Source organism: Chlorocebus sabaeus, chromosome 17 (genome assembly GCF_047675955.1).
Source record: "Chlorocebus sabaeus isolate Y175 chromosome 17, mChlSab1.0.hap1, whole genome shotgun sequence".
Taxonomy (NCBI): domain Eukaryota; kingdom Metazoa; phylum Chordata; class Mammalia; order Primates; family Cercopithecidae; genus Chlorocebus; species Chlorocebus sabaeus.
This window is the reverse complement of record NC_132920.1, coordinates 58,766,831-58,794,401: the sequence shown is the minus strand read 5'-3', so window position 1 is coordinate 58,794,401 and position 27,571 is coordinate 58,766,831. Positions and strand designations below refer to the sequence as shown.

At 35.3% G+C, this 27,571-nt stretch overlaps 1 protein-coding gene across 1 annotated transcript in view; it reads left to right on the top strand.

Annotated features, from left to right (window-relative positions):
* Window positions 1-27,571, top strand: part of BMP5 (bone morphogenetic protein 5) — a 130,135-nt gene that overhangs the window by 46,635 nt on the left and 55,929 nt on the right. The window contains exon 2 of the mRNA XM_008013664.3: window positions 9,258-9,450. Coding sequence (XP_008011855.3) covers window positions 9,258-9,450 — 193 coding nt within the window. The remainder of the gene's footprint in view (window positions 1-9,257; window positions 9,451-27,571) is intronic.

Here is a 27,571-nt window from a genome sequence, read left to right as displayed (position 1 = left end):
TGTACTAGGGATTGAGGTAAGGAAGAGTGTACGGTAGTAAGCCAAACAAAAGTGCTGCTGTTACCAAGCTTACAATCTACTGGGGGAGACAGAAAGCAAATAATCACTTCTTAGGAAACAAACATGGGCCACTTGCAGTTCTTGCCTAAACAGATACATCAGCTACTCCTATATTAATTTTAGAGTGTATAGGTAATATATTCTTACAGTTTTATTCCTAATCTTAGAAACCTGTAAAATTAAATAATGTGTCTCTATTAATTTTATATTATTCAATATGACAATCACATTTCTTTGTGATTATACCTCCATGTACCAAACTTCACTGATGCAATCCATTTGGCAGAAAAATTTATAGTTTGTCTTTTTGCAAAATAACAGATTGAACCACAAATTGAGCTTGAGTGAACTCTATGAAAGTTATCATACCAATTTAAAATTTAAAGTGGTTGATTTGAGATATTTGTTCAGTTACAAAAATCCTCATATCCTTTAAAGTGTACCAACTGTGTCTTAAACCCACTCCATTTCCCCATAGAGAAATATTAAGCAAATGTAATATACTTGTCAACTTCTTTATTTTTTCAAGTGTTCTTTTCATTGAGTATAATTATTTTTTTCTAAATAAAATGTTCCTAAAATATACCAAGATGAACATTGAATACACTAATAATGTGATTTTTAAAAAAATCTTTCTTTATTATGTAAATAAAATATGTAAACTCCAACTATTGATATACTTAGGGTGAGTGGCTTCACTTTGACATCATATGTAAAATGACATGGAGATTACTTCTATATTATAACCTAAAGAAGTGAGAATGGATTTCAAGCTAGGCTAGGAGCTACTAAAGGGAATAATAGACTTTTGATGTCTGTCTTTTCACAGTAGCACAATAGCTAATTCATGTGACTTCTGACCTTTTAGTGTCTTGTAACCAAGTATTGGCATTAATCTACTACTTATCTGTCACCCACTACATTTGATAGTCCCAATCTCTGTTTTCAATTATCAGTCATTAGAGAAGGCACTAAGCAATTTCAGAAGAAAACTCACAAAACCTTTGACCTGTTTTTGTCATGTAACCACAAATATTCACTGTAGATAAACTATCAACTCATTGATTTCAAGATGGAAAGTCTTTTCTGTACATGGACTTACTGTAACCTCTATCACCTAAAGGTGGTTAAAAACTGTTTTATTTTACTGATAGAGCAGAAGAATTCACAAGATCATTTAGTGAAATCTGGTGAGATTAGAATGGTTGACCTCTAGCTGCCAGACAATCTATAAAAGGAACAGATTTTTCCACTAAAGAAAATGTAAGAGCTAAATATTGACCAAAAGATGACTATCACACCGTTATGCCTTTATCTTAACTCCTTACAGGTAAACACAAAACATTCTCAAATATTTGTACACAGTGTCATTGAGATACATTATTTGTATAGTAAATATACTCATTCATCATTAACCATTTTTCATTATACAGAATGAATCAGTCAAGTACCACCATTTATGGGTATTCTAATTTTTGACGTTTAATATTAACATTTCACCCACAAAAGATGCATATTTGCTTCTAACGTTCAATTAATAATTTTTCCTTCCTAAAATGCTCATAATAAAAACAATAGTAAACTATGTGTGTACTTCGGAATGCATTGTTATTCTCAGTGATAAAAATAACTAAATGACTTTAAGACTTTAAAAAAATTGTAAGAACCAGTAAATTTGATTAGACTGATATTTCTTGGCAATTTGTGAATGTTCAAATATGTGTTATGTGTTCCACCAATATATAAACAAGATGTCAAGTAAATACAATTATTTTTATCTATCCACAGTTGTAGAAACCTAGCCTGCAGTTTTTTTTAACTCCAAAATAACAAACTTTTTTTTTAAACCACAATGACATCTACCTTCTAGAAAATTTTATTAAGATACCAAATGACTAATTTACCTCTGCTTCCTAAGAGCATTCAAGCCAGAGGAAAACCCTTCCTCTTAGAACTTTCTACTATATTACTTAACACAATTCTAATGAGTCCTTTCTAACAGCCTTTTACTGAGATTTGCTGTGGCATCCATCCCATAACACAAGTTGAAACAAGTCAATACACCCAGCTTTGTTCATCTGCAAGTGTGTTCCCAGTGTTCTGTTGTCTCCACAACACTGACTTAAGGTAGAGGAAAAAGGAAGAAACTAAACGGACAAGAGGAGAGAGCATCCTAAGAATGAGCATAGGAGCTTGGGAGTAAGGCTCAAGCAGAAACATTGTTCTGGAATGGAACAGGAAAACTTTGCCCTGAGACAGAAGTGGCAGTTATTATTAGTTGAAATGTTCATGCAAAGAATATTAGGAGTAATAAGATCTAAATATTGTCTCTGGCTTTGTGATAACTAACTCTGTGACAGTGAGGAAGTTAATATTGTTTATCTGTACCATGAGGGAGATAATGGAAGTGCCACCTTGTTGGATCCAATTAGGGGGAAGAAACAAAAAATTAAAATTTATTAATTTTATTAACTCCCATTAATTTATGGCTACCATTGTTTATTTGTTATTAATTTAATTATTAAATATATAATTTTCATACTAATGCTTGGTATGTATAGCTGTTGTCATTATGGTATTCTAAATAATCACTGGAAGCTCATTGCTAGGCCTAATTTAAAGAAAACAGGAATACCTTGAGACCAACTTCATTCTAATTTTAGAACTTCCTTTATGTAAGACTTAATTCTTTCTGTTTCTAAACTATTATATTTTTAAAGTATAAAATATAAATATTTGCTCAACAATTAAATTTCTTAAATTTCAAAATTATATGCATATTTTAAATTGATTTGGAAAATCAATTTGTTCAGTTATAGTAGAGTATTACAATTATTTAACTATCTAGTAATTCTTTGAGATTTTACTTCTTTATAAAACTGTATTCATGAAGTGTTTATGAGTATGAGGATCATAATCATAGAAAATTTGAAAGTCAATTGAAATTATTCTTCGAAACAAAACATTCAGGGGGACAATTTTCTTTCATTCAAGTCACGTATTACTGTGTATTAAAAGGCTCTTAAGACTTCTGGAATCTAGAGTTTTCCACACTCTTTGGAATGGTTATCCATTCATGGAAAACATGTACATACTCTTTCACTGACCAATAAATAAGTCATTATAGAACCAGGTTTGTTTTTTGGTAGACTAGTTAGTGAAGGATATCGTGGAAAGTGATGCATCTTGGTAGTCACATGATATCTTTGCTTTTTTTTTTTTCACTTTTACAATGCAACACAGATTAGTAATAATTCTATGAGTAATCTCTTAATGATTTTTTGCACTCAGCAGCAAACAATGATCTGTATTCTTTCAACAGCTGGCTAGGCTCCTGGGAGAATGCTATCTTTGCCTTAACAGCTACTGCTGCTATTTGTGTCTTCCAAGTTACAGCTCTTGTGTGGGAGATTAAGACTGATTGCCCATGAATGCATCTCCTTAAAACTGCAGATAAATCACTACAGAGATAAAACTGTAATCCTCTGTTAATTAATTCTACCCTTCAGATAATGTAGACATGAAAATATTTAGCCCAGGACAATTTCCTCCAGTTTCTATTAGTGATAAAGTCATTCAGAGAGATATCTGCTTGGGAAGAAAAAAATAAAAACAAAACAAAACAAAAAAACCAACTTCTATCAGTCATTAACTTCTGTTAAGTTATATCTCAACAATAAAAGTCTTCAGTGTGTTTCTTAAACAGAGTTTAACCTTTGCAGAACTTTGACAATTCAGAGCACTTAGGACATAGTTTGGTGCTTATATAAAGGCAATTCTGCTTCTTTTCACTATCAGTCCATTAATCATGGGATGTGAATGATTTGATTCATATTTTACATCTTGTATGCTTTGATGTTACCACTTTTTAAACCAAAATATAATAAATTATTTCTCTTCTCCTACTAGCGTAGTTGAGTTTTCTGTTTCTCTAGATAGCTCTGTAGTTTCACATAGTTTGGAGTAGACACAAAAAAACCTGCTCCCTAGAAGCAGAAGGAAGTGTATTCACCATCATTGTTGTGTTTGTGATTTGGGTGATAAAATGTATTAAGTTTTGCTGAAGTTTTAATGGTTTATTTTCTGTGAGTTTGTGTGTGTGTATAGGAAAGCAACTTATATTAGTTTTTTAGAGAGGACTGTTGGCAACCATCAGCTCAAGTAAATAACCCTATGTTGATGGACTTATTTGAATTGAATAATTTTACATGATATTATTTGGGATGATCTACACCTCCATCCATAAAGTGTATCATTGTAAAGTTTCCTTTTTTCATTTTTATGGTGATATTAAATGGCTTACACCTGGAAATCTTCAAAACTTCTGTGTATTATAAATGACAAAGAGAGAAGAGTCTGGGATTAGTGAAGTCTATGTACGGCTGTTTGGCAAAATGCACCCCCTCTTGATCTTGTTAGATAGGTCAGCACATAGAAGAATTTGGACAGGCTGCTGTGGTCTCCTTTTAAATACAATTATTAGAAGCAAATTCATTGACGAAAGTGTTTGTTACTAAACACTCTTTCTATTCTCACATGAGACAAATGTCATTTTTGGTCTGAGATAAGGGGAGGGTACTAGGAAAAAAAGCATTAACCCCTGATCTCAGTATGTCTTTACTCTGTGTCCTTCTATACCCTTTAACAAGTCTGGGTCTGGCTTAAAGGAGCCAAACCTTCTGCTTTTTTGTCTTATTTGTTTTTATATGGTAATTAAGAGATGCTTTTTCACCACCAAAGACGGAATATGTTTAGGGCTTTTATGGAGTCTTGTATATCTATATCTGATAAAACAGATTTTGCTAGAAATACTGGTAAAGATTCTGGAAATTAATGGTATTTGGTTGATGTAAAATATACATTAAAGAGTGAATTAAAAGGGTCAAATACACGAATCTCAAAGGCAATAATAGTATACACTTCTCTGCTGTTTTTCTTCTCATTTACTTGTGTATCTTTTAACTTTCCCAAGTCATTCATCACTGCAGTAGGTTATAGCATACTGTAATATACAGAAAATCAGAGTGCTTAATATTTACCAAATTTGTCAATGTAAATAAGACAAAGATCTTTCCTATAAAAAGCTGACATTTAAGGAGTATTAAATGTATGTGTTTGTTCTTTTTCATCTACTTTGGGAGTTTTGATTTTGGTAGCAGCTCTGGTGAATAAAAGGTATGAAGGAATTCTGCCAGTGAATCACAATTATGTCAAAATTAAAAGCTATAATTACATTTCACCATATGGAAAAGCATGTTGTTACATTAACATATATAGTATATAATATTCAAATTATATAATCATTTGTTTATTCATAAAAAATCCTTAGATAAGAAATGTAATCAATATTAAATAAGTGAATAAAAACACATTTGCTAAGATAAAGATAGGAAAAGGTGTGTTCTAAAAGAATGAACTCAGTCCAGAAAAAATGGCATGTCTATATTAATAGGATCCATCATAAACGGAGGGGGAAGGGTTCCTTGGAGAGAGGATAATGAAAGCACTGAAACAAGGTCAACTTTCCCAAGAAATAATTAGATTGAAAACATAACAAAACAATATTCAGAAAAACACACTCAGGCTGTGTTCATGAGGGCTTGGAAACTGAAATACTGGGATGAAATCTGTTATCTTCCAATTACAAGTTTTGGGCTCTTTGACAAGTTATAAAACTGATAGACATAAGTAGGGTCACAAGGATTAAATGAAACTTTTTGGTGATCAAATCCCTTATTCTATAGCCTGTTCTTCACTTTTCTGTGAACTACTGAAAGACAGTGTTTAAACAAACTAACAATGAACTAGCCTCTAAGTGTAGAACAGTAGGATGTCATTATGTAGGTGGTATAGGTATTGAACGAAGATTTATAATAAACTTTAGGAGACAGACATCTGTTACCATGTAACTGTCATCACCCAATTTCTTATTCTTAAGTCAGGGATATTAATATTTGCCACCTCCCTAGCGTTACTGTTTGAGGTAACTGAGATTACCTTGTTGAATATTTGTGGGCATCATTAGGCTGTAAGTCTTATACCATTACTCACTCCAACATGTCCCATGGAATTTATTGTTGCAATTATGATTCAAAGCAGTAGGATATAAGAATTTGAGTCAGCAGACAAGTCTGTAATGCAACTTCGTTCTGTGTGGTATATTTAATACAAAATTTTATTAAACTCTTTGAAAATGAGTCCCCTTAAGGGTTTAAGTTAAATAGCCTGGATTAGAAAACTGAAATTTTATAATAATGGCTGAAATTCTAGCTTTCTACTTTATTACACTAACATCTCACAGGGGATTCCAGAACGGTAGATGACTTTACATAACATGAATTCAATACTCACCTGCATTAAGCAGGTGCACACTTTAGATTGGATCCTAACAAACTCATGTCTTAACCTTTATTTTTAGGACTATGCTTGTTGCTTTTTGGTTAAAATTTTAAATATACAACTTAGTGTTAATGAAAAAATGAATAATGGTTGTTATCACTTAGAATTATGAATATCGTCTTTCAGAATGGAGAAAATATATTTTTACATGGCTGGTTGGTGCATATATCATGAAGTATAGTATTTGTCAAGCAGGGTCTGGGACAGTGCCACCTAGGCAAACACATGACGATTTCTACAGCAAAGCACTAAATATTTATAGAAACTGGGATAAAAAGAGACTTTAAATCACTTCATATCAGTTAACTTCTGGTTCTTCTGTCAAAGGAGCTTGAAAACAAACTCGTAGTTTTCAGAATGTTTTGGATTTGGGACTTGTAAATACAAAGTTTTAGATCTGTGTTAATAAAATAGTACAAAACAATAGTGTGTAAGCAGACACAGCATATCCTGACATTTAACAACCATGGATTGGTGACACCAAATGTCTGGGTTCAAAGATTTTGGTAAGGTATTTATTTCCTATGCTTCCACAGTTGCTTCATTTCTAAAATGAGGATAATAAGAGAACGTACCTTGTATGCTGTTATGAGGCAGAATATGTTAATGTTAATAAGATGATAAAATACTGAGAATATAGTCTGGCATACAAATGCTATTTAGATATGGTCACATGATGTCATCTACTTCATTTAAATTTAAGATAAGAAAATAACAATACAGTGAGTTAGATTTAGTTCTCTGAAAGAAGAAGTTGTTGCCAGTTTTAGCATTCTTACATGCACATCAGCTACTAGCTACTTAGGTAGTAGGCATTTTCTCCCCCTAGACTTCCACTCTCACACAGCCCAGTCAAATGGACAAAAGGGAGAGGAAGGAGGTGTGTGCAGTCTGCACTATCATGGCTGTCTGCACTATCACCAGAGAAGAGTTTTAAATTATGGACCAAAATAACATCTTACAAATGGGTTTTTTGTCCTTATTTAGGAAAAGTTGATTCATAATCTCTCCAGAAATGGACCTCTCTTAGGACCAAGATAATGATATTTTAAGAAAACAATTTTATGAATCATGCGAGGTGGTGTTAGTGTAGTCAGACAGCCAAAGAGCATCATCTTTGCCAAGCTCCACAGGACAAAAATTCTTCCAACTGGGTGCGGTGGGGAACACCTATGGTAGTCCCAGCTACTCTGGAGGCTAAGGCAGGAGGATGGCTTGAGTCCAGGGTTTGAGTCCAGCCTAGCTAACATAGAGAGACCTCATCTGTAAAATAAAATTTTAAAAAATATGCCCCCAAGTGTAGCTACATTTTTCTGTATGTCTGCTTTAGAGTCTGCGATGGAGGTGAGGATCAGCTTCTTGTTCTCTCCTGAACCACCTTCTACTCTTCTGGGGAAAATAAACCAGAGATTATTTTGGAGGATGAAGGCAAAGAATTGTGGGTTCCCTTGTCAGAAGCTTCAGATGTGGCCACCCATCTGGCCTTGGAACATGATGGTCTAGTAGCCTGGGCTCCACAGTGTCGTTCCTGATGGTCATTATCGTCTTCTCGCTTCCATAATCTTAATGCTTCTAACGTAGGATCCTAAGTTACATATATGTATAGCAGTGTTGTAAATTTATTTAGTCTTCTAAAGATTTCCAATTTTTGAGCTTTGTGAATCAATTTATACCACTTGTACAATACACTATCTTACACAGTCAGATTATGTAATAATATGTCTGATACTGTCCTAAATTCTTCAGCATTTCTTAATATTCCCAAAAGGAACAGTTCTTTGACTTCATTTGTTTGGAAGGTTACTAAAGAGCGAAAATATGTTCCCGTCTCAATTCTGAATAATGACAGAGGTCTTTGGGAGACTTTATACTGTACCAGGGGTAAGAATTTATAAAAAATGCTTTAAAAACAAACAGACAACACAAGGCAGGGTAGCTCATGCAAGTAATCCCAGCACTTTGGGATGCCAGATTGGGAGGATTGCTTGAGCCCAGGATTTCGAGACCAGTCTAGATAACATAGTGAGACCCTACCTCTACAAAAAATAAAAAAAAATTAGCTGGGTGTGGTGGTGCACACCTGTAGTCCTAGCTACTCTAGAGGCTGAGGTGGGAGGATCACGTGAGCCGAGGAGGGCAAAGCGTCAGTGAGCAATGATCACACCACTGCACTTCAGTTTGGGAACAGAGTGAGACCTTTTCTCAAGAAAAAAAAAAAGTTTTTGAGAAAAAGAATATTTTATTTGCTGAAGAGAGAAAAACTTTCCCAGGGAAGACATTTTAGAAACAATCTTTCTTGTAAAAATTAGTTTGCTTTATTTACTTGAACTCTGAAAGGTCATAAACACAGTCCTTGTATACTTGGAACTCCTTAGTCCTCTTTCCCATTTCTCTCCCATGGCTGCGCTCTCTCTCCACTCATTTCACCTGGAACTCTAAAGGTTACCATAACATATTCAGAATTTCTGTGTAAAATTTTCTGTGTTCTGATACTTGATACATACTAGCAATCATTTTACAACCTTCACTTTTAAAAACATTTTTGGATAACCTTTCCATTTAGGATCCAGGAATTCGTATAAAATCATAGAGATTATATTGCCTTTGAACTAAAGGCTGTTGGTTTGTGGAATTTCCTTTAACTGGAAACACATTTCAGTTTGTGGTTTAGTGTTTTTCCAGTTTTATACTATCCTGCTTATTTGTTTTCATTTTCAAAGCTGGAGAATTTATCATTAATTTCCATATTTTATAAAGGACTAACTTTTTTCCTCCCCAACCTCCCCCTTTTTTTTCAGTTGAAAGAGACAAGGATTTTTCTCACCAGCGAAGACATTACAAAGAATTTCGATTTGATCTTACCCAAATTCCTCATGGAGAGGCAGTGACAGCAGCTGAATTCCGGATATACAAGGACCGGAGCAACAACCGATTTGAAAATGAAACAATTAAGATTAGCATATATCAAATCATCAAGGAATACACAAATAGGTATAATCTTTTTATTTAACTTATTATCCTGGCAAATATTTGTAAAATTTTAGTAAAAGCTATTGATAATTCATGTGATGTAGCAAACAAATTATCTTTTTCTGTGCAGTTTATTAACGTTTATAGTAAGTGTAGTAACATTTAGAGCCAGGTAGAGATATTGAAAGGTAACAGTAATCGATCTGAAAATTTTATCCTACATTCCATAGCTGCTACCTATTCCTGACACCAATTCGTATACTAAATAGTCACATGCTTCTCAAAATGTGCTTTCTAGGTCTGTTGTCTCATTTCATAAAATTGTCCTTCATCCCAGAAAACTTCCACTTTGTTCTACCCACATGAAATTTATAACTAAGATAATGAAATTACTTGGTGTTCTGGAAGTTAGAGAAGCACTGCTTTACTTTTCATTGACATGAGTGTAAGAATCGTGTGTTCATTTTTACGTTTATTTTGATATCCTCTGTCTGTAAGATGGTTAATTCAGAATGGTACAAAAATGGACAGATAGTCTGAAATACTAAATGCATAAAAACTTCAGTTGATAACGACTGCAAAGGAACCATTGAAAATAAATGTTAAAAAGGGACCTTAGTCATTTTCTCTGACATTTAACACAATGCAGAAATCACTTGGATGACACATTTTTTTGGGTGATGAATCACCTTTGTTGGACAGCTCAGATCTGTCTTCAGACAGACCCATCTGTCTATCTATCAATTTCAAACAGATCCATCTGTCAGTCTATTTCAAAAAGATCCATCTATCTTTATCTATCTATGCTTGTATGTATGTATGTATGTATGTATCTATCTATCTATCTATCTATCTATCTATCTATCTATCTATCATGTATATGAATCTGTTTGAAATCCTATGTTGAGGTGATACATCTCTCTCAGTAGCTTTCATTCCTCAGATCTAGATCTTCCTTTTGATGAAATAATATGTCCTTTTTTGATGAGACAAATATTTAAAGATTGTTATCCTGTCTGCTGTAAGGCCCTGTTCTCTCCTTGTTGACTATTTGTAGTTCTTGATGTTTAGATTTGTCTTGGTCTTCCAGTTTGGCAGAAATTCGCAATAGTGCCTTGCAATACTCAATGAAGAAAAAAATTAAAAAGCTTCTGAGGTCATGTATATTGGTAAAGTCTTCCTGTTAGACTATCCTCTAAGAGATTCACAATGCATATCAGAATATTAAAGTCTTAAAAAGGCTTTACAGTGACCACACACACACACACACACACACACACACACACACACGTGCGCATGCCCTATCAATTTTATTTTAGCTAGTCTTCCTCAAAATTATCTGGCTATGGATTCATTGGGTGTGTAGTACTTACTAATATCCTGTGAAACACTAGTTCAGCAGAACTCACTTTAATACATACCAACTGATATGCATTGTTATTTTTAACAGCAGTAATTTCTCTGTGGATAAGTTATGTTGTTAAAAAATCTCAATCCAATGGTTTCATTTATAAAATTAATATGCTAATATTATTTTCTCATAGGGCCAGGCATATATGGTGAATACTATAATAGGTTATTTTTATGTTAAATAATAATAATCTTTCAAAATTAGTGAGAAGAGTTGAAAATAATATTCTGAATGTTAGTTAATAATATTGCCAAAACTAACAAATTGTTTTATTATAGTTATCTTTTTCTATGTCTGTTTTCACACTTGGATTATGAGTTTTTTAAAGAAGAGATAAGGATAAGTCATTTATTTTTATCCTCAGCACTACCATTTTCCTCAACATGATTCAATGCTTTGACATCATTATTACTCAAAATTGGAATACTACTTCCATATACATATCCTAAAATGTTTGAATTATGTTTATTTTCGGTCAGTTATATATATTTTTATGTATGTTGAGTTTGTAGTTGGTTATCTATATCCTAAGTATTTTTTTCGGGAATGATTGGCATACCAGTTTTCCATCTTCTAGAATATATTTATTAGTTGTGTCTAATTGCAGAATTTTACATTGATCACAATTAAAATTCCTATCTTTTCTGTATGCCCACTATTCTGTCTGCTCAGTATATTTCTGAATGTCATGTAATGAAGCTCCCTTTGAGCTTATTTTACCTTTCTATTTTCTAAGGATGTGAATGGTATAATTTAACACATGACAAAAATGATAAAAATGAAGAACTAAGAGTCTATTAATAATTTATAGTTTATTTCTAAATAAACTCATGCTTATTTTTATTAGCAGTCCATTTTGGAATATTTATGGATATTGATGCTTAGTTCACTTGACTTTATAGTTTTGGGAAATTTTAATTCTCTTTAAAAAAATGAGACATTTGTTTATCTTGCACCTCTGGTATTTTTCTAATTATACCTAATTTAAAAAATATTACTCTTAATGTTTCTGCTACTATAGCTACATGTTCTTTCAGTATTCTTTGGTATACTTTGGCTAAGACTTTATTGTAACGTGTTTAAATCTACTCTCAGAATTAGGATTTCACTGATAGTTTTCCTAATTCCTTTGACTTAATTTGTAAAATCTAAAGTGCATGTATATCTTTGCCTGGCATTCTCTTCCATTGCCATTTGAAACTCTGGAATGATATGGATTGGATAGGCTTCTATTTAATTTACCAAATAGTATTTTAAAAATTCATTTCAATCTTAATTCCGTTCTACCAAGTTCACATTTTTGACATCTATTGAATAGTGTTACTGAATTATGATTGTTACTTTATGTTCTAGGGTTATGGTATATTTATTGTCTTCTATGATATTTGTTTTTGCTAATGTATTTGGATTTTTTTTACTAATTATTTCAATCCTGAAATATTCACACTCAGAGACTCATACTTCATATTTCAATTTTTTTTTTTTTTTTTTTTTTTTTTTGAGACGGAGTTTCGCTCTTGTTGCCAAACTGGAGGGCAATGGCACTATCTTGGCCCATGGCAACCTCTGCCTCCCGGGTTCAAGCAATTCTCCCACCTCAGCTTCCCGAGTAGCTGGGACTACCGGCACCCACCACCACAGCTGGCTAATTTTTGTGTTTTTAGTATAGAGGGGGTTTCACTATGTTGATCAGGCTGGTGGTCTTGAACTCCTGACCTCAGGTGATCCCCCTGCCTCAACCTCCCAAAATGTTGGGATTACAGGTGTGAGTCACTGCACCTGGCCATATTTCACTTTTATATACTGTTGATAAGGTAGGACAATCTCTAGCAAAACCCTTTTTTTATTTTAAAACAAGCATTTGTTCACTGTCAGGAGTTCATTATTCTGCATTGTAAGAAAATGCAATCCTGTGCCTTGTTATCACCTATAGATGCAGGATTCACTTTTTGTACTCCCCCTTTTCTTCCAAAGAAAGATGTTTAAGGGAAAGAACATATAGAAATAGCAATATGTCTTATAGAATATTTCAGGTTTCTATGAAGGACTTCAAAGTCACCATAGAAAATAATAATATAGTGCCATAAGAGCGTAGACTTTGAAATTCCCAAATAGGGAAATGTCGGTATATCTTGGAGTCCCAGTTTACAAATCTGAAAAAATAAAAAAACAAATGAAAAAGTATTTCAGATCAAGAAAAATAATTTCAGATGATGTGGGAAGGGCTAATGCATATCCCAATGCAAAGACCATAGTTGATAATAAATACATTGGTCAATATATTTTCATATAACTTCATGTGAGTGTCTCTTTTAGTTTACAGAACTATATACATAATGGGAAAAATTGGTTTTTATTATAGTAACAGTTGGTACTGTTTTCTGACACCTATCTTTTTGTAAAGATAAAGTAAGTAAAAAAAGTGTTCTAGGTGTCTTTAATAAATAATTGGTGTTATTACGTAATTTAATATATGCAAAATAAATAGGTAGGTTTTGGAGTGTAATAATAAATGCCACCCACTTTAATAGCAATATCATTGAATCTTTCTGTGAACTTAATAGCTAAAAACGCAAGTTTTAGATAAATAGTAAAACTCTTTGAAATACACTTGAAGAAATATGGGGATAGGGTAGTGTGGGATGAGAGAGCTCTTATTTATTAATGTATCTTACAGGAACATTGCAGATACAGACAGATGTAGACAAAGATTCATTTAAAAGTGTTTATCACTGTATTATTGTTTACAATTCACAAATTGAACATAATTAAACAAGAAAAAAGTTAAGGTATAATTTTTGGAAGAATAGTACAGAGCAAATACAAATTACATTTTTGAAAACTACTAACGCTGAAAAATACTCAAATAATAATGTTAATTGACTAAAACCAAGAAACATTATCATCTACATTATTCTACTATTTTAAATACATTTATATACAAAACAGATTGAAGGAACCCATCAAATATTCATTGCAGGATGTGGGTAATTTACAATTTAATTCTTCATCACTTTCAGTGTTTTTTTAAATTTTTATGATGAACATTATTTGTATAAACAGAAATGTGAATAATTATAGTTGAAAGAAAAAAGGTAATGAAATAATTTTATGCTACACACATCTTTGCAAAATAGCATTCCCAACTTCTGCCAGGTAGAGAGTAAAATATCAAAACAAAGCAAAACAAAAAACACTTATGATTTAAAAATTAGTTACTCTCATTTTTCTTAAGCTATGGAAGGTATTTTTTCCCATAGGAAATGAAGATAAATAGTATCTTTTTTATTTTTTGAAAAAATTTACCACTACTTTGGAACTTTGACTTTAATTCTCTGAGGATTCTCTGAGAAGAGTAAATATCTTGTGAAAAAAATTGCCACTACTTTGGAACTTTGACTTTAATTCTCTAGAAGAGTATTGTATTGAAAATACTTTATTTACACATCACGTGATCACGGTTAAAATGTAAAGAATTTCAATTTGAAAAGTAATTTTAAAATCCTATTAATTTTTTGAAGTATTGACTGTTTGTGGCTTCATATACTTCTTAAAGAACTAAAATGGAAGTAGATAAAGGAACTAGTACCTCTGGCTATTTTTAAAGCAGAGTCACCTCTCAAAACTTCTGTGTCAAAGTTGTGGATTTTATCTACTGCATATTTTCAATTAAACTCAGAAACAATTGAAAAGTCAGGGCAGATGGTACTCTTTAATGTAATTTATTTGACAATGCATATGTTTTCACATATGTAAAGTTTCCTTTCCCTAAGGTACTGCCTAGGAGTGGCTGGGTGAGGGAGATCTGTACAGTAATTTTGACTGATGTTTTATGGATATGTTTTATATTCAAGACACAGTCTGACCTATTAACCATCTAGTCTGTGAATTACTTGACAGTGTTATGCATTCAAATTTAAAATATGGCAGATCCATTATGTCACCTCTTTCCTTATTTATTTATCTTAGTGAGATGTATAGCTCTTAAAATTATATATTTTATTCCTACCATTTCTCCCACCTTCCCAATTTATCCCTACTCATATTTAAATGTGTGTAATTTAAAGGAGTGTTCTGATATTTATCCAAATCTATATTTTACTTGGTAAAAAGTTAACACACTTTGCATCATTTCACTTATTTAATCTTTTCATATAAGGCTGACAGCCCCAAATTCTATATAGAAGGCATTGCTCTTCAGTCACACCTCATATATCTGGCATTATTGGGAAATGAGGTTTCCACATGATTGAATTTTCCAGATAATTCAGCTGAGTTTGGCGTGCTTTTGTTGAGCGCCTACCATGTGGCAAGCACAGAGGACACATGGCCGAGTAAATAAGGCCTCAAAAGCTCATAGCCTGGAGGCCAGGGACTGTGGTGGGGCTGCCACACACAGATTTTAATAACTATAATACAATGTGCTAAGAACGATGATGTAAATATGCACTAAGTGTTGTGGAAATAGAAATGAAGAGAAAGTTAATTTTTTACTTGGAAGAGTAAGGGACCTTAGAGAAAGCCTCTGAGAGAAGTTCACTTTTGAGTTGAACTTTTCAAGAAGAGTAGGAATTTTCTACAGGCAAAACAACAAATAGGGAAAGAATAGGGAGAGAGAGAGAGAAAGGAGGGAGAGAGGGAGGGAGGGAGGAAGCGGGGGGAAGAGAAAGAGAGAAAGAGAGAGAGAGAGAGAATGAATAGAGGTGTATCGCAGAAGAAATGTTCCTAAGCACTAAAATGTTTAAGTGTATAATGAATTAAATTAATACAATAAAATGATCAATGCCAGTGTTACTACTAATAAGAATAGCAGCCAGCACTTATGCATTTAATGGACACTCACCATGTGTCTGGCACTGTGCTAAGTGCTTTACTTGAATTAATTTTTTCACAGATATATATATTTATGTATTCCCTAAAGAAAATGTGCTATATAGAATCAACCTTTTTCTAATGCTCTGCTGTGAATATAAATTTCTGTACTTCATTGTGAAAACATTTTAAGCTAGCCTGCTCGATGTCATTAGCCACCTTCAGTACTTGGATATATTTAGTTAAGCTGTCATCATTCCAGTTCACAGTCAGCTTCATATTTACATCATCTCCCCCTGCCTCCTTCTCTAAGATTTGTGATTCTTCTGTGGACATACTTCAGAAGGTACTTTGACATTTTCCACTCAGGAAGATTTGCTGGGTTCTTGAGAGCAGCGTGCCAGAGCAGGACACTCAGATGGGAGATGATGTTGTCTCTAAAGTGTCTAGAACGGTACACAAGCATAGCTTGAGTATCTTCAGTGTGCAGGGATCATGCTCTATTTTAGAGGTTCTTACCTGGGGTGATTTTGGTCCCTAGGAGACATTTAGCAACGTATGGAAACACTTTTTTTGTCATCCACAATTGGTAGGGGACAGGTATGTGTGTGTATTGTTACTAGTATTTAGTGAGTAGATATGCTGGGGTAGTAATGTAGATAGGAATGCTGCTAAACCTTCTAAAATGGACAGGACAGCTCCTCTACCTCACAAAGAGTGGTTCGATCCAAAATGTCCTTAGTACCAAGGTTGAGAAATCTTGCTCCATTTGGGGATTTAAGATATAAACCTAAAGTGGAAATAGTTTGTGCCATAAACTAATATATCAGTGAATTTTGCTTTGACTATGCAATATTTAGGATCATAAGATTCATAAGATGAAAGAGCTCTTAGGAGTTTGTACTGGGTACATTGCTCATTCACTGCATGAAAAACGGTTGGACTGTCTGTGTAATAGTCTTATGTCTTTTTTGCTTGTTGAATGAGGAGACCTCCTGGGTGTGTATACCTGGTAGCACATGTTTAAATTTCTCTGCAGGGGAAAAACAGGGGATGATGTAATGCCAGGAAATCTGCTAAATATTAAAAATGTCTTGGTAATTAAAAAAATTCTGCTCAGTGAAAAGTGATTGAATTTTCTTAGTGACAATCCAACTTGGTTTTTTCATTTCTGCCATGCTTTTCATTCAATTGCATCTAATATTACTATTTTACCAGTTTTCATCTGTACCTTTTAAATGCAGCATGGAATCAGATATTCTAAAAAGTACTGATTAGCAGCATGGAATCAGATATTCTGAAAATTAATGATTAGTAAGATTTATATAATTGTATAATTCCACATTTATTTTGGGGGAAAAAAGCGATTTACCATTTGAAAACATCAGACCCAATTCAAATTCTAGTCCATATAAGCTAAAAGCTGCTCATGAGAGAACCTTTGAACCTTTATATAAACTCTAGAATTTACCATTAATTTGTAGTATCTTGAATAATATGATGGTATTTACGACAAATACCCAGAGAGAGATGTATGCTTTCTCTTTGGGTGGCCATCATTATATTTTTACTGGACTTAATAAGCTATTCAAGGAAAAAAGGAAATGGAAGGAAGTGAAATAGTTATAATAATAGAAGCTTTGGGAAAAGTGGAGATGTCACTGTGATGAAAATAAAGTAGTGTGGCATCCTTTCCTCTAAAATTTGTCTGTGTAGCTTCTAGATAATTTCTTAAAGCTTTTCTGGACCAGGTATAAGTGCTTCATGATTAGATAGTAGAGTGGCTATCCTATTGGTGTCTCCTTTTTTTTCCTCTTTGTGTATTAAAAAAAACATGTGGTTATCCTCTTGATTAAGGATAACCTTAACCTTTTTCTCTCTCTCCCTCCATATATATATATGGATATAATATATGCATGCATACACACATATACATATATTCAAATAATTGAAACCACAACCAGGGTTAATATTTCTTTTCTTATCTCTTCTTCTTGATTATATAAATGATTTTCCTTCTTTTTGATAAGTTTTGAACCCATTTTTTTCTCCAACAGAACTGAGGGGTGAAGTTTTTTTTATGGATTATGTATTAAAAATGTTCCTAAAGTTACAGAAAATGAATAAATTTCTATTTCCAAAGTTTATAAGTACAGGTTGTTAAATAACTTTTACATTAGTAATTGTACAAATCACTTCTGACTATAATGAGTTGGATGCAAATATTTTGTTAAGAAAGTAGCAATTACAGTAATTTGTATATCATTTTTATTTGTGTATTCTTTTATCCTTGCAATAGATTTATGAGGTAGAAATTAATTTTCATTTAGAGAATATTCATTTAATCTTCTTTTAATCTTTATTTAAAGAAGAAGAAAGATAACTTTAGAAAGGTGACTTTAAAGAACATAATTATTTTTTTTCTAATATTAAGCAAAGCCTGAGTATAGCAAGTCAGTGTTGAAATTAAGCAGGCACCAATTCCATCTATGATCACGGTTCCTGGATTCATGAAGGTACATGGATAGTGTGGCTCTTTAAAGTATCTGTGGGGCGGGTCAAGATGGTTGACTAGAAGCAGTAGCGATAGGAGGCTCCCACTGAGAAGAATGATAACAGCGTGCGAATCCTACACCAGCAACTGAGGTATCCAGGTTCTGTCATCAGAACCAACTAGGCAGCTGGCATGACCCATGGAGAGGAAGGAAGAGAAATGTGGTGCAATGGTCCACCTGAGGGCCTCATGGAGCAGAGGGGCTGCCGCCCCCCAGCCAAGGGAGGTGGTGAGTGAGCGTGCTATCCAGCCTGGGAAAACATGCTTTTTCCACGGAACTGTGCAACCCACAGATTGGAAGATCCCACGCGTGAACCCACGCCACCAGTGCCTAGGGTCCCAACCATGGAACTGCGCAGGTTGTCAACAGTCAGTAAGCTAGAATCCAGTTAAGTCTGCTGAGCTCACGGAGGGAAGGGTGACCAGAACCACAGCTGTGGCTGACTGCTGTCTAAGCCATTTGAACTCCTTAGGGGAGGGTGAGAGCCAACACTGGGACCGATAACTGCCTAACACAAATTAACCTCCCAGGGCAGGAGAAGGGCATGTCTATAGCTCCAGGTTGTGTTTTTCCTTGGCTGGACCCAGGGAGGCTGGATGGCTTGGTCCCAAGAAGTATCCCTCATAGCCCAACACATCGGCTGTGACATACTGCGGACAGAGTGCCTCTTCAGGCCTGACCTTGACCCATCCCTCCTCACTGGGCAGGGCCTTCCTGCAGGAGCTTCTAAAACTCCAACCAGGTGCTCAGGGACAGAACTCTGATCTCCCTGGGCCTGAGCCCCTAGTGGGAGGGGTTGTCACAGTCTCCGAAGACCAGCAGACTTAGTCTTTCCTCCTGCTAGTTCTGAGGAAGCCAGGCAGCCCAGATGAGTGGGTCCCCTGCACCGAAGTACACCTCCTCCATTAAGGGACAGTCAAAATGCTTTGTTAAACTGGTCCTGCTCCCTGTGCCACCCAACTGGGTGAAACCCTCCAACAGGGATCGTCAGACACCCTATACAGGAGTGTTCCTACTGGCATCATATCGGTGCCCCTTGAGGTCAGAAGTTCCAGAAGAAGGAGCAGGCACCCATCTTTGCTATTTTCCAGTCTCTTTGAGTGACATCTCCAGTGGGTGATGGAGTGAACCAGATAAATAGGGCCTGAAGTGAACGCCCAGCAAACCACAGCAGCCCCACAGAAGAGGGACCTGACCATTGCAAGAAAAACAAATGAACAGAAAGCTACAATAGCATCAACAACAAAAAAAGTCCCCACAAGAACCCCATCAAAAGGTTAGAAGCCTCAAATATCGATACTAGACAAATTCATGAAGATGAGAAATAAGCAACCAAAAATCACTGAAAACCGAAAGGCCAGAGTGCCTCTTCACCTCCAAATGATTGCAGTGCCTTTCCAGCAAGGGTGCAGAACTGGACGGAGGATGAGATGGACAAATTGACGGAAGTAGGCTTCAGAAGAAGGTGGCTAGTAACAAACACCACTGAGCTAAAGGAGCATGTTGTAACCCAATGCAAAGAGGTTAAGAACCTTGATAAAAGGTTACAGGAGTTGCTAACTAGAATAACCAGTTTAGAGAGAAACATAAAGGACCTGATGGAACTAAAAAACACAGCACAAGAACTTCATGAAGCACATACAAGTATCGATAGACAAATTAACCAAGCGAAAGGAAGGATATCAGAGTTCAAAGACCATATTGCTGAAATAAGGCATGCAAACAAGATTAGAGAAAAAAGAATGAAAATGAATGAATAAAACCTCTGAGAAATAGGGGACTATGTAAAAAGACCAAACCTAGGACTGATTGGAGTACCTGAAAGAGATGGGGAGAATGGAACCAAGTTGGAAAACACACTTCAGGATATTATCCAGAACTTCCTCAACCTAGCAAGACAGGCCAACATTCAAATTCAGGAAATACAGAGACCACCACTAAGATACACCATGAAAAGATCGACCCCAAGACATAATAATCAAAATTGCCAAGGTTGAAATGGAGGAATAAATGGTAAGGACAGCCAGAGAAAGGCCAGGTAACCTACAAAGGGAAGCCCATCAGACTAACAGTGAACCTTTCAGTAGAAACCCTACAACCTAGGAGAGAGTGGGGGCCAATATTCAACATTCTTAAAGAAAAGAATTTTCAACCCAGAATTTCATGTCAAACCAAACAAAGCTTCATAAGTCAGGGGACAAGCAAATGCTGAGGCATTTCATCATCACCAGGCCTGCCTCATGAAGGAAGCACTAAATATGGAAAGGAGAAACTGGTACTGGCTACTGCAAAAACAATCCAAAATATAAAGACCAATGACACTATGAAGACACTGCATCAACTAGTGTGCAAAATAACCAGATAGCATCATGATGGCAGTATCGAATTCACACATAACAATATTAACCTTAAATGTAAATGGTTTAAATGCCCCAATTAAAAGACACAGACTGGCAAATTGGATAAAGAGTCAAGACCCATTGGTGTGCTGTATTCAGGAGACCCATCTTATGTGCAAAGACACACATAAGCTCAAAATAAAGGGATGGAGGAAAATTTACCAAGCAAATGGAAAGAAAAAAAAATGCAAGGGTTGCAATCCTAGTCTCTGACAAAACAGATTTTAAACCAACAGAGATAAAAAAAGACAAAGGATGGTATTACATAATGGTAAAGGAATCAATTCAACAAGAAGAGTTAACTATCCTAAATATATATACACCCAATACAGGAGCATTCCAATTTATAAAACAAGTTCTTAGAGACCTACAAAGAGACTTAGACTCCCACACAATAATAGTGACCCCACTGTCAATATTAGGCAGATCAGCAAGTCAGAAAATTAACAAGGATATTCAGAACTTAAACTCAGCTCTGGATCAAGTGAACCAAATAGACATTTACAGAACTCTCCACACCAAGTCAACAGAATATACATTCTTCTCAGTGCCACATGGCACTTATTCTAAAATCAACCACATAATTGGAAGTAAAACACTCCTCAGCAGCAAATGCAAAAGAAAGTGAAATCATAATAAACAGTCTCTCAGAACACAGTGCAATGAAATTAGAACTCAGGATTAAGAAACTCACTCAAAACCACACAACTACATGGAAATTGAACAACCTTCTCCTGAATGTTTCCTAGGTAAATAATGAAATTAAGGCAGAATTCAAGAAATTCCTTGAAATCGTTGAGAAAAAAACAGACAATATACCAGAATCTTGGGGAACACAGCTGAAGCAGTGTTGAGAGAAATTTATAGCACTGAATGCATATGTCAGAAAGCTAGAAAGATCTCACATTGACACCCTAATATCAAATTTAAAAGAGCTAGAGAAGCAAGAGCAAACAAATCCAAAAAACTAGCAGAATACAAAAAGTAACTAAGAGCAGAAATGAAGGAGAGGGAGACACGAAAAACCCTTCAAAAAATCAATGAATCCAGGATCTGGTTTATTCAAAAAATTAACAAACTAGATAAACAATTAGCTAGACAAAGAATAAAAAAGAGGACTCAAATAGGCACAATAAAAAATGATAAAGAGGATATCACCACTGGACCACAGAAATACAAACCACCATCAGAAAATACTATAAGCACCTCTATGCAAATAAACTGTAAAATCTAGAAGAAATGGATAAATTCCTAGACACATACACCCTCCCGAGACTTAACCAGGAAGAAGTCGAATCCTTGAATAGACCAATAACAAGTTCTGAAATTGAGCCAGTGATAAATAGCCTACCAACCAAAAAATAAATAAATAAATAAATAAATAAATAAATACAAATAAACAGAACCTGATGGATTCACAGCCAAATTCTACCAGAGGTACAAAGAGGAGCTGGTACCATTCCTTTAGATACTATTTCAAACAATTAATAAGGAAGGACTCCTCCCTAACTCATTTTATGAGGCCAGCATCATCCTGATACCAAAACCTGCCAGAGACACAACAAAAAAGAAAACTTCAGGCCAATATCCCTGATGAACATCAACGTGAAAATCCTCAATAAAATACTGGCAAACCGAATCCAGCAGCACATCAAAAGCTTATCCACCACGATCAAGTTGGCTTCATCCCTGGGATGCAAGGCTGGTTCAGCATACACAAATCAATAAATGTAATCCATCACATAAAACAGAACCAATGACAAAAATCACATGGGCATCTCAATAGATGCAGGCCTTTGATAAAGTTCAACATCCCTTCATGTTAAAAACTCTCAATAAACTAGGTATCGATGAAAAAATATCTGAAAATAATAAGAGCTATTTATGACAAACCCACAGACAATATCATACTGAATGGGCAAAAGCTGGAAGCATTCCCTTTAAAAACCGACACAAGACAAGGATGCCCCCTATCACCACTCCTATTCAACATAGTATTGGAAGTTCTGGCCAGGGCAATCAGTCAAGAGAAAGAAATAAAGGGTATTCAAATAGGAAGAGAGGAAGTCAAATTGTCTCTGTTAGCAGATGGCATGATTCTACATTTAGAAAACCCATCGTCTCAGCCCCCAAACTCCTTAAGCTGATAAGCAGCTTCCTCAAAGTCTCAGAATAGAAAATCAATGTGCAAAAATCAAATCACAAGCATTTCTATACACCAACAATAGACAAGCAGAGAGCCAAATCATGAATGAACTCCCATTCACAATTGCTACAAATAGAGTAAAATACCTAGGAATACAACTAACAAGGGTTGTGAAGGACCTCTTCAAGCAAAACTACAAATCACTACTCAAGGAAATAAGACAGAACACAAACAAATGGAAAAACATTCTATTCTTGTGGATAGGAAGAATCAGTATCATGAAAATGGCCATACTGCCCAAAGTAACTTATAGATTCGGTGCTATTCCCATCAAACTACCATTGACATTCTTCACAGAACTAGAAAAAACAACTTTAAATTTCATATGGAATCAAAAAGGAGCCTGTATAGCCAAGCAAAAAAACAAAGCTGGATGCATCATGCTACCTAACTTCAAACTATACATCAAGGATACAGTAACCAAAACAGCATGGTACTGGTACCAAAACAGACAGATAGACCAATGAAACAGAACAGAGACCTCAGAAATAACACCACACATTTACAACCATCTGATCATCAACAAACTGTACAAAAACAAGCAATGGGGAAAGGATTCCCTATTTAATAAATGGTGTTGGGAAAACTGGCTAGCCATATGCAGAAAGTTGAAACTGGACCCCTTCCTTACACCTTATACAAACATTAACTCAAGATGGACTAAAGACTTAAATGTAAAACCCTAAAAACCTAGGCATCGTAAAAATCGTAAAAACCCTAGAAGAAAACCTAGGCAACACCATTCAGGACATAGGTGTGGGCAAATACTTTATGATGAAAATGCCAAAAGCAATTGCAACAGAAGCCAAAATTAATAAATGGGATCTAATTAAACTAGAGAGCTTCTGCACAGCAAAAGAAACTACCATTAGAGTTAACAGACAACCTACAGAAGAGGGGAAATGTTTGTATTCTACTCATCTGACGACGGTCTGATACCCAGAATCTACAAGGAACTTAAACAAGTTTACAAGAAAAAAAAAAAAAAAAATCAAAAAGTGGGCAAAGGATATGAATAGACACTTGTCAAAAGAAGATATTTATACAGCCAACAAACATGAAAAAAAGCTCAACATCACTGATCGTTAGAGAAATGCAAATCAAAACAACGATGAGCTACCATCTCACACAAGTCAGAATGGTGATTATTAAAAAGTCAAGAAACAATAGATGCTGGTGAGGATGTGGAGAAATAGGAACACTTTTACACTGTTGGTGGGAATGTAAATTAGTTCAACCATTGTGGAAGACAATGTGGCGATTTCTCAAGGATCTAGAACCAGGTATACCACCTGACCCTGTAATCCCATTACTGGATATATATACCCAAGGGACTATAAGTCATTCTACTATAAAGCAAAGACATGGAACTAACCCAAATGCCCATCAATGATAGACTGGTTAAATAAAATGTGCTACATACACACCATGGAATACTATACAGTCATGAAAAGGAATGAGATCATGTCCTTTGCAGGGACATGGATGGATCTGGTCAAGGGAAGGGAGAGCATAAGAACAAATAGCTAATCATGTGGGGCTTAAAACTATGATGACGGGTTTATAGGTGCAGCAAACTACCATGGCACATGTATACCTATGTAACAAACCTATATGTTATGCACTTGTATCCCAGAACATAAAGTAAAATAAATAAATAAATAAAATCAAGTATCTGTGAGTCTTACAGCTTATTGGCACATGATACCAATGAGAAATGTTCAATTATATTTTTAAAACAAGCAAATATTTTTGTCATGTGTCTATAATATAGTACTCTTGATAAAAGAGATTTCAGCAAAAGATGAATGGGCATCCCACCCCAGTGCATATTAGTTTACAACAATGACTCTTGCTAAGAGGCAATTTCATTTATAATGAAAGTTTGCATTTGAACTCTAAGGATAATGTTGTAGAAAGGTAAATACGCATTTGCTGATTCCAGAAGATTTTCTGCACTGTCTACATACATCTCTTCTTACATTGAAATAGTGTGAGATATTCTATCTTCCACATACAAACTTAAATGCATCCTATAAGTAGCCTCATGATTCTCACATTAAAAATTCCTTTACATGACTGTTTGCACCTATTCTCCCAAATTCCACGCTAATTGTCCTATCCACATCGTAACCATATTCACAGATACAAAACTTTACTTTCAGTTCCTTCTCTTTCTCGTATTTAATTCACCCCTCAATGCACTGTAATTTGATTTTCATAACTCCACTCAACTAGTCATCTACCAACAGCCTCTCCTTTACCAGATCTTATGGATACTTTGTCTTTCTTCTTATTCTCCTCAGTATTTGATATTGTTGATCATTCCCTATGTAATATGTGAAATATCCTAACCAGGGGAATATATTAGTTTCCTAGAATTGCCATAACAGATGACTGAAAATTATGATGGCTTAATACAACAGGAAGTTGTTTTCTTACAGTTCTGAAGGCTAGGTTTCTCAAATCAAGGTATTGGTAAGGCCATGCACCCTCCAAAACCTCTAGAGGATGGTGCTTCCTTGCCTTTTTCAGCTTCTGGTAGCCCCAGAAGTTCCTTGGCTGTGTGAAGATACTGTAAATCCAATCTCCTCCTCTATCTTCATGTGGCCCTCTTCCTTCTGTGTTTCTCTATCTTTGTGTCTCTCCTCTTCTTATAAGGAGATTGTATTGTAATATGGCTTACCTCATATTAACTTTGATTACATTTGTAAGAGATATTTCCAAATAAGATCACATTCACAAGTACGAGGGACTAGTACTTCAACATATGTTTTTGAAAGACACAATTTAACCCATAACAGGGAGTAAGCTAGATAGTGATTGATAAGATAAATAAAATCATTGTGAGTCATAAGAAATAAGAGATTTATTATACGGATTTGACTTTCTGCAATCATGGGACCTGGTTAAATAGTTCATGTAAGGCTGTTGCTTCTCCATCTTGTGATAGGTCTAAAGTTTGCTTCCCATAGGCAGCTGGGAAGAAAAACAGATACAGAATTGAAGAGAACAAGGAGAACTAGAACTTTCCAGGATATGCTGGAGTCCCAGAGACAAATTGGAACCCATGTCTTTCTCATGCCTTTGGAGTTCTAACTTTAATGATGTGTGTGGCCTGCAGGGGAGATTGGTATGCTTCACCATGAATTCCACAAACTCCTTTGCTTAGGATGTAGAGAAGCTGAAGGAGGTGATCTTGCAGAAGGAATTGTGGGCCAGAATTTGGAGAAGCTGATGGAGCTGTTTTTCAGTGGAAGCTAAAAGAGCCCAGGTGCTCCCATCAGTAAGGTGAACTAGCAGATCAGTGACAATGTATGCGAGCAGCAGAAAAGCCTGGCAGTTTACCAATTATCCAATCATAAACTTGGGTGCTGCTTTCGTTCCACTACCCAATTCCTGTTCAGATTTCTCTGATGGCTACCTTCAAAGCAGCCCCAAGCAAATTCCTGAGGGAATTCTGGGACTTGTCACCTCTATTTAGGTAATATGACAATGACAATGTACATAGCCACAACAGTCCATCCTTGTCAATTTGGCACTAATATACATCCTTTATAACCATTCATAACTTCCTTTTTTTTTTTTTTTTGAGGCGGGGATTCGCTCTTGTCACATAGGCTGGATTGCAATGGCGCGATCTCAGTTCACTGCAACCTCTGCCTCCTGGGTTCAAGTGATTCTCCTGCCTCAGCCTCCCAAGTAGCTGGGATTACAGGTGCCTGCCACCATCCCAAGCTAATTTTTGCATTTTTAGTGGAGACAGGGTTTTGCCATGTTAGCCAGGCCGGTCTTGAACTCCTGACCTCGGGTAATTGACTCACCTCGGCCTCCCAAAGTGCTGGGATTACAGGCGTGAGCCACTGCGCCCAGCACTATTCATAACTTATAAAAAATGTAATAGCAAAGTAATTCTGCCTTTTAATCCATCTTTGGATGTTCATTCCTTTTCTAGCTGAGCCGTGCTCCCCCTTTGAAGTATTGTAACTTCAATACTGAAATATGTGATTAGCTACTATCAACACTACTTAGATGGGAGGTAGATAGGGAAGAAAAGGGGAAAAAAAGAATTGTTTAATATATATTAGGTAGGTGCAAACGTACTTGTGGTTTTTGCTGTTAAAAGTACTGGCAAAGATACACATATATTTAATACAAAAACCAAATATATTAATTTCAAAATAAGAAATACCATAATATCACAATACTCATTTCTGCAGTTCGTCAATGGTTGCAGTTGGTATTTATAATTTCCTTCTTTTACTATGCAATCAATTTTCTGTTTATTTTGACAAGCACCATGACTGGTCACTTTTCCTTACCGAGTAGGTAAATCACACATTTATCATTGAAGTGTCTGGGCCATTAGCAATAATGCCTGCAATGAACCGTGATTTTCCATTGAGTTTTGTCATATGACAAGGGGAGTACTAAGTGGTGTTCCAGGTGATCTCTTGTACTCAATGCATACTCCTCATTACCCATATTGTGGTAGTAGTAGTCCAATTTCCCTTTGATATTTAGAATAATTAATTCACATGGTATAGTAACCTCTTACTGGCTTCTTGATTCACTGGCATGAGGAGTCAAAGTGGCCAGGTAGCTGTTTCAAGTTCCAGTTTAATAGAACCATTGCTACAGACACTAGAGTCAGCATTGTACCATTGGGAACTAAGAGCTCTGGACCAACATAGCCCAATGTCTTGGGAGTCGGAAGCACAGATTTTGCTAGTTGAATCATGTATACTGAGTTGAGAGG